The 13391-nt window shown below is 28.2% G+C and overlaps 1 protein-coding gene across 1 annotated transcript; it reads left to right on the top strand.

Moving 5' to 3' along the window:
- The first annotated feature begins 7949 nt into the window (after window positions 1–7949).
- LOC120079326 (LOB domain-containing protein CRL1-like) lies at window positions 7950–9140 on the top strand. The gene is made up of 2 exons (XM_039033486.2): window positions 7950–8317; window positions 8702–9140. Exons 1-2 carry the CDS (start codon window positions 8012–8014, stop codon window positions 9062–9064), a joined length of 669 nt encoding a protein of 222 aa, XP_038889414.1. The 5' UTR covers window positions 7950–8011; the 3' UTR covers window positions 9065–9140.
- Window positions 9141–13391: the final 4251 nt, after the last annotated feature.

The following is a 13391-nucleotide window of genomic DNA, read 5'->3' as shown; positions in this document are numbered from 1 at the left end:
ACTGAATGATCATAACCAAACATGATAAAATAACAGTTGGTTTTGTTTTATTAGTTGAATTATTATTACTTCGACTAAAAGGTTAGCGAGGTACAAATATAATACTCATATCATGAATTTATTAAACTCAAAAAATGGGAAAAAAAATGCTAAATATTAATTTAATCTATCATTTATCATCCAAAATTTTAGAAGTTTTATAGAAATGTTGATGTTGATTGATATTTTTGAAAAAAAATATCTAAATTAATCTATAAACATTTCACTTTATTTCTTTAAAAAAGTAAGTTTAACGGTCTTAATATTAAAAATAGGTCCAAAACTAGTGATATTCTTTGGTTGAGTTCTCTATCATACGATAAAAATATCAATTTACTTCTTGTGCCGATATCAACTATAAATATAAAGAATATTGATTGTGCCAAAATAAACTTAGATCAAAAGTAATCAGTATGAATTCCTTCTCTTAAGGTTGGAGGTTCGATGTTTCATCCCGTGATTGTTGACTAAAAGAAAATAGAAGAAATACATTTTTCATTCCTAGGTTTTGGGTTTAGCTTTTATTTGGTCCCAAAGGACGTTTCAAAACGTTACACAATTAATTCTTAAGTTTTGAGTTTGATTTCAATTTAGTCCTTAAGTTTCAAAATGTTGCAATTTTACCCTTGAAATTTGAGTTTTGTTTAATTTGGTCATTAGGTTTCAAGATTTATACTTTTAACATTGATTTTTCAGTAAATATTAACTTTTCGTTTTTAGTGTTAATGTCTATTACTTAATTTAAAAGAATTATAAGTAGTTAAGTTTTAACGTTTTTCATTACTATTAAAACTAAATGAGTTAAATTGTAAAATTGGTCCCAATGGTTTAGAGAAAGTTAATTTAATCCATGTGGTTTATAATTAGAATTTAGTCATTATGGTTTGATAAAGTCCTCATAAATAGTTCATATGGTTAGGTACTATTTATGAAAATTTTATCAAACCACAAGAACTATTTACGAGATTTTTAAAAAAAAAAAAAATTATAGAGACAAAATTCTAACTTTTTTTTAACCATGAGGACCAATTTTGTAATATAACCAATTAAATGTAAAATTTCACTTCGTAATTTGTTTGAATTAATTAATAGATACTAACACTAATGATTAAAAGTGAGTAGATAATAAAAAATTGAAGTTAAGATCTAAATAGTAACATTTTGGAATCTAAAGACTAAATTGAAACAAAATCCAAAACTTGAGTATTAGAACAACCCTGTTTGATAATCATTTGGTTTTTTTTTAAAAAAAAAAAAATTAAACCTATAAACACTACTATCGCCAAATTACTTCTGTTGTTATCTACTTTTTATCAATGATTTAAAAAAGACTCTAATTTTAAAAATAAAAAAAGTAGCTTTTAAAAACTTATTTTTGTTTTTTGGAATTTAGCTAAGAATTTAACCATTGTACTTAAGAAAGATGTAAATCATTGTAAGAAACGAGGAAAAAAATAAACTTGATTTTTAAAAATAAAAAACAAAAAACGAAATGGTTATCCAACAAAACTGTAACATTTTAAATTATTTAGAATTATTTAGAGAGGAAATCAAAACTAGATCCAAAATTTATAAACTATAGGGTTGAAAATTGAAATTTAAAAATGAGATGAGAAGCAAAATAAATAAGGGCAGTGTCATTCCAAAGACGTAATAGTTGAAAAAAGAAATAGGGGAAGTTCATCAAATGAGAAAGAGACAAAAAATGAAAAAGCAAAATATTGTTTCAATCAAATCAAGAGTCGCTTCGTCTATGCTTTTATATTTATTATTTATTTTTGGGTTACATTACAAGTTGTGTTGATTGACAGCTTACATTATAAAAGAATATAATATAATATATAAATAGAAAGAATTTAGATCACTATGAAGCCAATTGCTAAAACTGCCCATTTCATCTAACCAAACCAAACTTATTATTTATTAAATTAATATTTATAAAGTAAGGCCATGCAAATGCATCTTACACTTACTTTTCATTCTCTAACTCGAAAATCAATAAGCCAACCTCCACCATCCTCTAAATATTGCCCATGCAAATATATATATTAATCAAAATATCCACATTCTTTTCCAATTTACAATATTACCCTTTCTTTCATGTTTCAAACTTATTTTGTTAGAGTAGGAATGCATAGACGAAAATCGTGGCTTAGAATGATTGTCGTAATATATAAGTCCTAATTAGTAATTATCCTTGTTTCAAGTTCAAGTTTCATCGATCATTCTAATGAATTTCTACTTCAGGAATATCTAGTTTTAAAACGTTTATGAAAATTAAGATGTTCGGAGGTTGTTTGAATAGGAGATGAAAAGCAGTCTCAAGTTTAGGGGGAGCCTAAATTCTTCATTAGTTAGTAACCTTGATGAGATTATTGAGAGTATGTACTGTCAGTTAAGTAACTCTTTGTAATATCTTAACATTATTAGTGAAGTTTTTTTCATTGAGCACACTGTCCCTCAGACGTAGGAGTAATTACACCGTATTAGGTTAACATTTCTCGTATGCATTTTCAATTGTTGCTTTATTCTTCTAAATTGTCACCCATTGTGTCAATAACATTCTGTTCATATTATTAGATTCTTCTTGTCTTTTTTATCAAAATAAATGTATTTTTGAAATAAAGGACAAATTTTGAAATATATTTTTAAATGTGTGTGTTTGATGAAAGATGATTGAGATAATTGAAAAAGGTTTAACTAAATCAGAAATTAAAAGAACTAAATTAAGATTTTAGAAAGTATACCCACTGGTTACTGTCTTGGGAAAAAATCTCTCCCACTTATACTGCATGAACAAACAGAAAACAATTGAGAAATTATAAGAAGACAATAAACTAGAAAACACAAGAATTTACGTGAAAAACTTTAAAACCAAAGAAAAAGTACAATCCACAAGAAAAAAACCACTATGTAAAAAATTGTTACAATCACATAGAATTTTCTCTTGATCACGGTTACAAGAGCACCATCTTAAAACTTTTTTACGATTCACGCCCTTTCCCTCACTCTCAAATTAGAGAATAAAAAAAAAATTGAATTTAACTAAAGTTATTACACTCAAGTTTAAAATGTTAAGGATGTTTTTAACTTGGACAATTTGAAACCAAAACCGTAAGACCTTTTATAGAATTTGGAATCAATCACTTTCTTAAACATTTTTGGATGCGAAACAACTACTCTTTTAATATTTTGTCGAAATCTAACATGCATCCTCTACTTTATATCGATGTAATATGATATTATCAACTTTAGGTATATTTACTTTTCTCTCGACATCGTTTGAAACTACATATACTAAATATATAATTAATCTTTTTTATGTTACTTTTTAGCAACACTGTCTATATGTAGTCTCTAGGAAGAAAAATAAAGCTGGTGCTTTTGATTACATCTCTTACAATATTTTTCTCTCAAAATTCTAGAAGAAGGTATTATGTGGGATTTTATTGGAAATACTGTTGGTTATGTTGCTTGAAGCCTTTGTGTTAGCATTGGGAAGACAAAAAAGGAGTGTTCTTTTCCCACTAAGACCCCCATTAAATAATTAATTAAGTGGCCAACAGCCAAACCCCATTAGTTTCTTTTTTAAAAGATTAATTAAAAATATTAAACCATATATAATCCAATATTAATTGATTTAATTATATCCTAACTGTAATAATTAAGGAGAATTATTATAGAGAATTAAGTAAAACATGCAAACAAATAACTACCCATGAGTCATGCAAATCTATGAACAAACCCTATGCATTGGTGTTCTTTTTATTTTATTTTATTTTTTACTTTTTGCACAAAACCCAATACAATAATTTGCTTTTTCATTGCACAAATGGAAAAAAGAAAAAAAAAAAAAAGATGCTATATTTTTTTATTTTTAGCCGAAATACACCTACCCATCTCTTGATTTTGACTCAAAAGCTTTTTAATACTCAGAATGGGCTTGCCAAATTGAATTTTGCTTTAGGGTTTTTTTTTTTTTTTCCTTAAAAAATATTATTCTCATGTTGGTACATTGAATTATGATTTTTTTTTTTTACGATTTGACGATAAACGTGAGAAAAACTACTATCTTGAAAGTAATTTTAAAACGACTTCAAATGTAATTTCGATATGTATATGTGAAAGAGAGATTTTAATATCGTTATGCACATTTTTTTACCTTAATATAAAGACCTTCTAACTAACAAAAATGGACATCTCTAATCAAATTTAGATAAGTCGCTATAAACGTTTACCCATTGTTTTCTAAAGCATAAGTTATTTCTAACCAAATTTAGTCTATGAATTTAAGAAAAATTAGAGATTTAAATCTTATTTTAGTCCTTGAAATTTGAGCCTTATTCTATTTTGGTCCCTAAACTTTAAGAAATATTTGTTTTAGTCCTTAGATTTTTAAAAATGGTTTATTTTGATTCCTACTATTAAGATTATATTGATTCTTTAAAGATGAAATATGTTTAAAAATGAAATTGCATCTTGCATGGGTTGAACAAGATGAATGTGAAGTAAAATATCAATAACCAACGTGCCAAAATAGTGAATGGCCAAAATCTTGGATGCAAAATGACTTTTGAAATTTCGAAAATCACTTTACCACTTAATTCAAAATTGAAACGCTACATTTTTTTAGCATGATTAACTTATTTGACAGTCTAGTCATTTAAAAATATAAGCTATTTCACCATTATGTTTAAGAGTTAACATAATTTTAATAGTATAGACTAAAATAAGAATTATAATTTCTAAAAATCCAAGGATTAAAATGAATATTTTTTAAAGTTTAAGGATCAAAATAGAACAAAAGTTAAAAGTTTAACGATCAAAATAGCATTTATACCAAAATTAAATATATGGTAAAAATCGCAACGGCCATTATTTAAGTATAGAGTTCAATTTAATAAAATTGAAAATTTATGATATAAAAGTTATACACTATGGCTTTATTAGGACTAAATTTTTCTAATTTCCACTAATTTTGTTTTTCTAATATTGAAAAAAAAAACTATTTAATAGCTTTTTATTTTGAAATTTCAATTAACTATTTGTCCAAAATTTCTAACATATTTCAAAATTCAAAATTTTAATGGCCTATTAGAAGTGGCTTTAAGCATTAGTGTATAGAAATTTTTTAATCACTTGGATAAATCATCTAAAATGGGCTCGTAATCGTAAATGACACAACATTTATTCTATTAAATTTAAAGTCATAAATCATAAAGTTACCAACAATGGTTGAGGACCAAACAAAAAATGTTTTTTATTACTTAAATTTAGTAAAAAAATTTGGTAACACGCACTAAAAATAATAAATGAGGAACAATGAATAATATTACCAATGCTATATGTTCTAATAATTAATGAGAAATTAAGAAATAAATTTCAAAAAAGAAAATATGTGTTTTCAATGACACTAATTTTCCGGTCAATTCTATCTCAACTAGCTAAAGACATATAATCTCGACCAAGACATCAAATATTTGAATTTTTTCACTTCGTATCTTGTTGAGCTACAAAATTAAGAACAATAAATAAAATATTTGAATTATAATTAGGCTGTAACTTTAATATTACATACTACAGTAGAAAATGAATAGATTACATTTTTTATTCACTTGGAGAGCAATTTGATCGTTTTTTTTAAATAAAAAAAAAAAAAAAAAAAAATTTAAAAACTAAACTTTTTTTTGTGTGATATTTTTTTTAAAAAAAATCTAGCTACCTTCTTATCAACCTTTTAAAAAATCCATGAAAAATTATTTCAATAAAAAAAAAATCTTTCTTTCAAATTTGATTAAAAATTTAAATGTTATGGAACGACCTTATTGCCGTCTATAGATATTTGGTTTAAAGTTATAGTGTGCATATACATAAATCTATAATTATTTTTCTAGGAAAAGAATAACACCTTTAATTGTTCTTGGAAAAAAAAATTAGAATAAATTAAAAACCAGAAAATGAGTTGGGAATCATAATTTGAAAATGAGCTGGGATGAGAATATTTGTCCCTATCCTTGACCTCAACCACAACCCCAACCACTAACCTTAAGTCTATATTTCTTTGACATGAAAATATATGTTTTAAAAACATTATTATTGGTTAATCAATAATATCCATTTATAGAAGTTGTAAGAAAAAATAATAGGATTTTTCCTTATTTACAAACTTATCCTCTTAGATTTATTATTATTATTATTATTATTTTTATAATACGAATGAGAGAATCAAGCCTCTAATATAAAGATTTGATAGTTGATATATATGTATCTTAATTTCTCAAAATTACGAAACGAAAAATGACAAAATATTTAAAATAATAACAACAATAATAAGTATTACTTATAATTTCTTCTTTTTAACCAAATACTAATTCAGGTAGATTAATAGATGCACCGGGCCATTTCAACTAAGTTGACACGACCGTAACACCCTTATCATACTTCGAAAATAGCATATATTCAAACAAAAGTTGAGTTCGTACAAAGAGAACAAAGGAAGGACAAAGAAATAAAGAGCTAGAGATAAGCTCAATACAAAAAATGGATAAGGCTATAAAAAGACCTTCCAATTTAAAGTAATAGAAGATATATCATAATTACTCATAACTCCTAAAAACTACAAATTAATAATTGTATCAATTAAAAATCTTAAAATCAATTTAGATCCTATATTAAAATTTCGTTTAATGCATAACTTTCAACATGGTATAGAACTTGTTTAAAAATATGGATTAACATAATATTAGAGAGAAATGCTATAATTAAATAAATAGATAACGATCTTTCGTTAATAAGAGGGATTTTTATCTTCTCGTCATCATCTATACTTTTCTCTACTTATTTAGAAAAAAAAATTACATGATAAATTTTCTATCTAGGTAACTTTTAGTTTATTTTAAATGTAGAGTTTAAATTGATATAATTATGAAAAATTTTCAAAAATAGAAAAATAAAGAAAAATATTTACACAAAATAGCAAAATTTTAGTCTTCTTTGATAGAGGTTGAGAGACGTTGATAGAAGTCTATCAATATCTATAAGTGATAGAAATTGATAGATGCTGATAGAAGTTTATCAGTTTTTTTTTTTTTTTTTTACTATTTCTGTAAATAGTTTGTCATTTTTTCTATTTGCCTACAATTGTTAATTTAAATTCACAATAATTACTTTCACTTTTATTTCCACAAATAATTCATATTAAATTCTCATCATATATCAATAAATAGGATATATTTATTATCTACCTTATAGGTAGAATGTCTTACATCAAATTTTGAATTTCTTAATGCTTTAAGTGTAGGTTCTTGAAGCCAAAACGAATATAATTAAACTTGGAATATCGTATGTATGTTAGCATTTATGAGGTACGTGGTTCAAATTTCTTGATCTTCTACTACCTACACCTAAATAAAAAATATATTTATGAAAATTCATTTTCACCATGTTGAAACTATTTTGAAACATCATTTTAACGATTCAAAAGTACGAAATCAAACATAAAGTTTATTTTAAATATTAAAAAATGATTTTGACAATTTTAAATGGATAAAACATGTCTTAAATTAAAGAAACAACGACTTCATCAACTTGAAGTTATGAGATAAGAATGATGATTTCTAATTAAGTTTTTGAGAAACTCATAATTTCCATGAAGAATCTTTCGAAAAATAGGCTCTTTTAAGGCATAAATTGGGAAAAAGCCCTTACCCCAATGTGAGACTGACATTGTAGCCCATAAAGGAGACCCCAAAAAAGAAAGCACGTACACATACACACTACTTTTCCTAAAAAAGTTATTATGCCTTTGGGATAGAACAAAAATAACCTTACAACCAAAAAAAAAAAAAAAAAAGCATAATGCAAATGATGGGTTATAAAGACCAACATCTCTTCTTCTTAATTTTATCAAACTTGTCCAATAGTTGTTCCTTTTTCTTCTTGTACTTTAAAGTGTCATCATATAATTGAGACAATGACAGGCCTTAACTCTTCTATTTCTTCTTCTTCTTCTTCATCTTCTTGTGGTGCTTGCAAGTTTCTTAGGAGAAAATGTAGTGATCAATGTGTTTTTGCTCCTTTCTTTAGCTATGAAGAAGCCACTTCCCATTTTGCAGCTGTTCATAAAGTGTTTGGTGCTAGTAATGTCTCCAAGCTTCTCTTACATCTCCCCGTCCATATCCGAAGCCACGCCGCCGTTACCGTTGCTTACGAAGCTCTCGAGCGCATGCGAGATCCCACTTATGGCTGCGTTGCACATATTTTCGCATTGCAGCAAGAGGTTGTTTTGAAAATCGTAAAAACTTAAGCGGATAGATTACAGTAAACTTATGTGTGACCTTTTCATTCCTATAAGGGTATTTAAAAACCCTAAAAAATTAAACAAATGGATTACATTTTATTTATGCATATTTTTAATCCTTTTATAATCGTCAAAATGAACATAGCTCAACTAGTATAATATTTGTACTATCAATCGTAAAGTTAAAGGTTCGATTTTATAATCACTTGGAAAAGACCGAACCATAATAAAAATTTGAATAACCACGATCCTTTATATCATTTATATACTATTTGAAACAACCACTACTGAATTCGAAAGTTTAAGTTACGTTCTTTCCTCCTACATTAGCCTCTCTATATATTAAATCTCCCTCTCTTGCAGGTCGCGAGCTTGCAAGAAGAGATAGAAATTCTGGGGAGCCAAATAGCAAATTTCGCGGCTGCCGGTGGGAGCATTGCAGCGGTCGAGAATCCACTTATAGATCAGCTTCAAGTCTCACAGCAGCTGAATGATTTTGGGGTGATGAACACAAATGATTATCAAAATGAGCTGCTTTCTGAGTTGCCATACCAAAGTTTTGATAATGTCCAAAATGATAATGGTCAAATGATATCTCCATTGTTTTGTTTAGGGGAAGAAGATGGGGTTTTAGGGTTTTGCAACTCAAATAATGTTGTTGAGAGATCAGCCTTTGATGTTTCAGTTGAGGAGAATTTTATTGGATATCCATGGGTAGTTGGATGATGAAGAAAATAATTTGAAGTTTTTTGTAGTTGGCCTTTGGCTTAAATGGAAGAATAATAATTGGTCTTTATGTTAAGATTTTTATAATCTAACCTTGTTTTGATTTAACAATTAAATATAAAATGTATATTTTCAAACACTCGAAGAAAAGTCATGTCAAATAGGACTTACTACATCTTGGTAAACTTGATGTTTGATGTTGGATAAGCTCATTTTTCACATATATTTTAAAAGTGGGTTATTAGATTTGGAAGCATTTTATAAAATGATTAGTATTTATGTTTAAAGTGTATGTATCTAGAAATGATAAAGTACTAATATAATACAATTAAAGCTACAAAACAAAATAAGTGAAGTGTTCATTAGAAAAATATTATATATAATGAGAAAGATAGAATATTAATATAGAGATAAAGTTAAGGAGGTAAACAAATATTTGTTTGTGTGAGAGTTTGTACAAAGTGAGAGAATAATAATATTGAAAATACATGAGAGATAGACTAACCAAAAAATAAATTAAAGTATATGAAATCTAGACTAGAGATAAAAGGTACTCAATAAAATACTTCTAAATTGACATGTTTTTCTTTTTGTTTGGGAACTACTTCTAAACCATGATCAAACATAAACATTTTAGATAAGAAATAGCTATTCAAAACTACATTTTCAATAACTTCCATTTTTTTAAGTTCATATTAGAGGATCGGAATCATTAACCTTTGAAATGGTAATTAGTGTCTTATCCACTGAATTATATATGTTAAAATTGACATCGATAACTTTTTTTCTTACAAGGGAAAATAAAAAGGTAAAGATTAGCACATGAGCAAAAGAGAAGCATCAAAGACTATTTCAAAATCCACCCCAATGAGGATCGCTTTCGTTCCAAACTTTGTGTCGTTTTAAGTTCTTTTAGGATGGCATCTGACAGTTGAATTGCATCTTCTACTTGTTAGGCCGTCGACATAAAGTTGAAATCATTTGCAAATCTAGCTTTTCCTTCAAGCAAATTCCAAAGATTCAAGTAACCTCCCTTTAGAAGTTTGAAAATTGCATAATATTCCCATTTGAATTACTTTTGATATATGATTAAAAACTATATCATGTTATATTATAATTAAAGAGATGCCCATTCTTTGAAAGCTAGCTTTAGGATGGGCTTATTAGCATCATGATCACCACTATGAAAGGCCCACCTCCCATTCTAAGGGGATAAGAAAGACCATGCACCCATTTTTTCCACAAACCCAGCATGTGTCAATCACTGAGTTATTGCTCAAAAGGGCTCCACTGTAAATTATTTAACTTCCTAAACCCCTTCTTGCCTTTCCCTTTGCAGCCAGCTCATAGGGAAGGTTCTATTTTCTATTTTATAAGTTCCTTTGATGAGGATCTTATTAAATAGGGCTACCTTCTTGCTTCTACATTATAAGTTGCACTTTCATGAGGATCTTATTCAATAGTGGAAGTTATACTTTAATATTACTTGATGCATATGAGGATCCTATTGAATATAAGAAAGGTTCTCAATGTGAGATTGATATAGTTTCCAAGAGTTCTTATCCACTTCAAAACATTCTTTCAGGTTGACTTTGATGAAAGCTCTAAAGAAAATACTACATTCAAATATAAAAAGTCATCTCTAGTTGATTATGATTATATATTTATAGTATTGTATTATGCTAATAATCACAACCTAGTTTGACATAGAAAACAGAAAGACGATATTCAATAATAACATTTATTAATCAATTTGAATCATAACATTTAATATTTGAGTATCTAATATAACACTCCAGACCCAAGACTCGGATTAGGATTCGAAAAATCTCCAAACTAAGCAAACTTAACTATGGAGTTCTTATAATTGAGTCGCCGAAAAGAAAGATGCACCTTATTAGTATAGATATAATAATTATCAATTCTTTTAAGCTTTTTTTTATCCATGCTTCCATATGCTCAGAGTCCCTGATCTCAATTCATTCATGTACCTCTCCTAAATTTAAATGTTTCGTCATATTCAACCGAAGTCTTTGTTCAATTTTCGTGATTGTTTGAAGTGAATTTAGTTTTAAAAAAGTTAGAAAGAAAATTCATTCACTTTACAATTCGGAAAAGGGCATGCATACTACAATGGTGGTAATTAGTTTGCAGAGAGATCAACAGCACAAGAACTATCCAAAACGTAGCATTGGATGTCTTTTTATGTTTCTTCCATGGCAGCTCCACAGCCTCACCTGGTCGTCTATCAGCCTCGATAGTTCAAACCATTCCCCTCTTCGGGTTTAAGAGCTCGATCGTTGCAAAGATTTTGTTCCCAGTTTATTCAGATAAACAGCTTCTTACCAACAAAATTTTTCAGAACCACCTGCACAAAAGTAAAAGGTTATGGAAATTTTGCCATTGGAATATCTTCTAATGGTAGTAGAAGTTTTTTGTGGTCATGTTTCTCAAAGCATATTACCAACAGAAACTTGTCAAATCAACCAAGGAAAACTGAAGTACAGCCATAGACTACCAAAAACAAACCTAGTTTGATTAAGGAAAGTGTAAAAGTCAGTCATTTCGAGGACAGTGCAAATGTTCCATAATCGTCGAACCCATTCAATACAATAGGTCTTTTCTCCCTACACTCTTAAAACTCATTGCAACTAAGCAATGCAAAGCATAGTATTTGAAAAGAATTATACTGATTTCCAATAATCAAAATCATAAACTTAACATCAACTTCAATTCATCCCACTTTTTACATTCGACAATGCCCCATAGTAAAATTTTTCTCCTACATCCAATACCCGATTAGAGTTCTATGTTGAAAATTTCAACTCGAAACTAAACAATTTGAAGTAGGCTCGATGAACTAGAATGTGTATTATCAATGTAGGAGTACAAATTCAAAGGCAACCATTGTAATGTAATCACTATGGGTTTTGGTTGAATACAAATTTCATCCTTCAAAAAACAACTAGAATTTCAAGTCAAAAGATGACTATAAGGGAAAAATCAATTTGAAGCCATCTATGGTCATACTTTTCAACCCTAAAAAACCACCATTTTGGAACTTTTCCTACCACGGACACCAACCTCCATTGACTAAGAGCAATTTAACAAAGAAAAGTTAACATCGACGAATATGCAAGTTTGTGATGGTAAAATATGAACTTCAACAAAAACGAATTTACTGTACTTAAACGGCTAAAAGTCCTATGATGATTCGACACACCACCCCATCTATGAAACAAACACCAAAGCAATAGAAAATGTAAAAATCTCGACACTTAACCAAAGAGAGGACTCGGCATTTGTGCGTATTTAGATTCCATGTTAGACCAAAACAGCTCAAAATATGTCTGTGTCGTACATAAACTATTGTGCAATAGTTAGGGCATATACATTCCATTTTAGTCATTTTACACGACATTAAAGATTCTTACTATTCATGTTGATTAAAGCATTCATCAAACACCAAAACTATAAGAAGTGTTTATCAACATGTTCTATTATTTCATGTTCGTTGACAAGGATGCTTTAAACAAAAGGGTAGAAAGCCAGATGATTATCAACAGTAATTATACAATAGGGTAAACTTATGAATGTTTAATTATCAATGTAATGAGTATATACATCGATTCAAAAGAGAGCAGCACATAGAATTATATTCAAACAACACTTTATAGACAAGTGGGTGGGAGTAGTTGAAAAAAAAAATCAACACTCAATTGGATAACTCCTCATAGATAACCAAATCAAACCAATCAATTTTGTCATTTTCCAGACATTATTCACCTAAAATTCTTATCAACTTTACCATTTAAACCAAACGATAACCCAAAGCTAAATAAGGCTTACCCCATCATTACAAATCCTTTAGGGGGATTTGTTTCACAAGTCTCAATAGTTTGAGAGTATGAATGATCTAGAATTGAAAATAGGAAACTACTATTCCTATGGCTAAACGTTTAAGAGAATAATCTTTAGATGTGTCTATGTCAAAGAAGATATCCTAACCATTCACCATATTTCAATGGCAGAAAAACCATGCACCCTAAATTGTCATCAAATCTAGTTCAAACTTGTGCATGATCGCGCCCTAACAAATTTTTATAAATGTTCCTCAAAACCATAATACTAGGCATATTGGAAAGAAGAATGATCATAGAAATAATTCTGAAAGAGAAAGAGAATATGCAAATACTGTAAAAGAAAAAGAAGCATGTACCTGATCAAAGAATATTGTGGCTCCAAATTCATACTTCCCCACTTGTTCACCTATACCATTATAGATTCATTGATTCTGACCAAAGATGAGAATCAGAAATGATGCATA

This window comes from Benincasa hispida, chromosome 7 (assembly GCF_027475165.1).
Source record: "Benincasa hispida cultivar pf3 chromosome 7, pf3_genome.v1.1, whole genome shotgun sequence".
Taxonomy (NCBI): Eukaryota; Viridiplantae; Streptophyta; class Magnoliopsida; order Cucurbitales; family Cucurbitaceae; genus Benincasa; species Benincasa hispida.
The sequence above is the reverse complement of the archived record's forward strand: the minus strand, read 5'-3'. Positions and strand labels throughout refer to the sequence as shown.

Bases quoted from the DNA above. Each gene is read 5' to 3' on its own strand.
- LOC120079326 (XM_039033486.2), top strand. From the start codon at position 8,012: ATGACAGGCCTTAACTCTTCTATTTCTTCTTCTTCTTCTTCATCTTCT. The intron at 8,318-8,701 runs GTTGTTTTGAAA...CCTCTCTTGCAG, and splicing joins TTTTCGCATTGCAGCAAGAG to GTCGCGAGCTTGCAAGAAGA.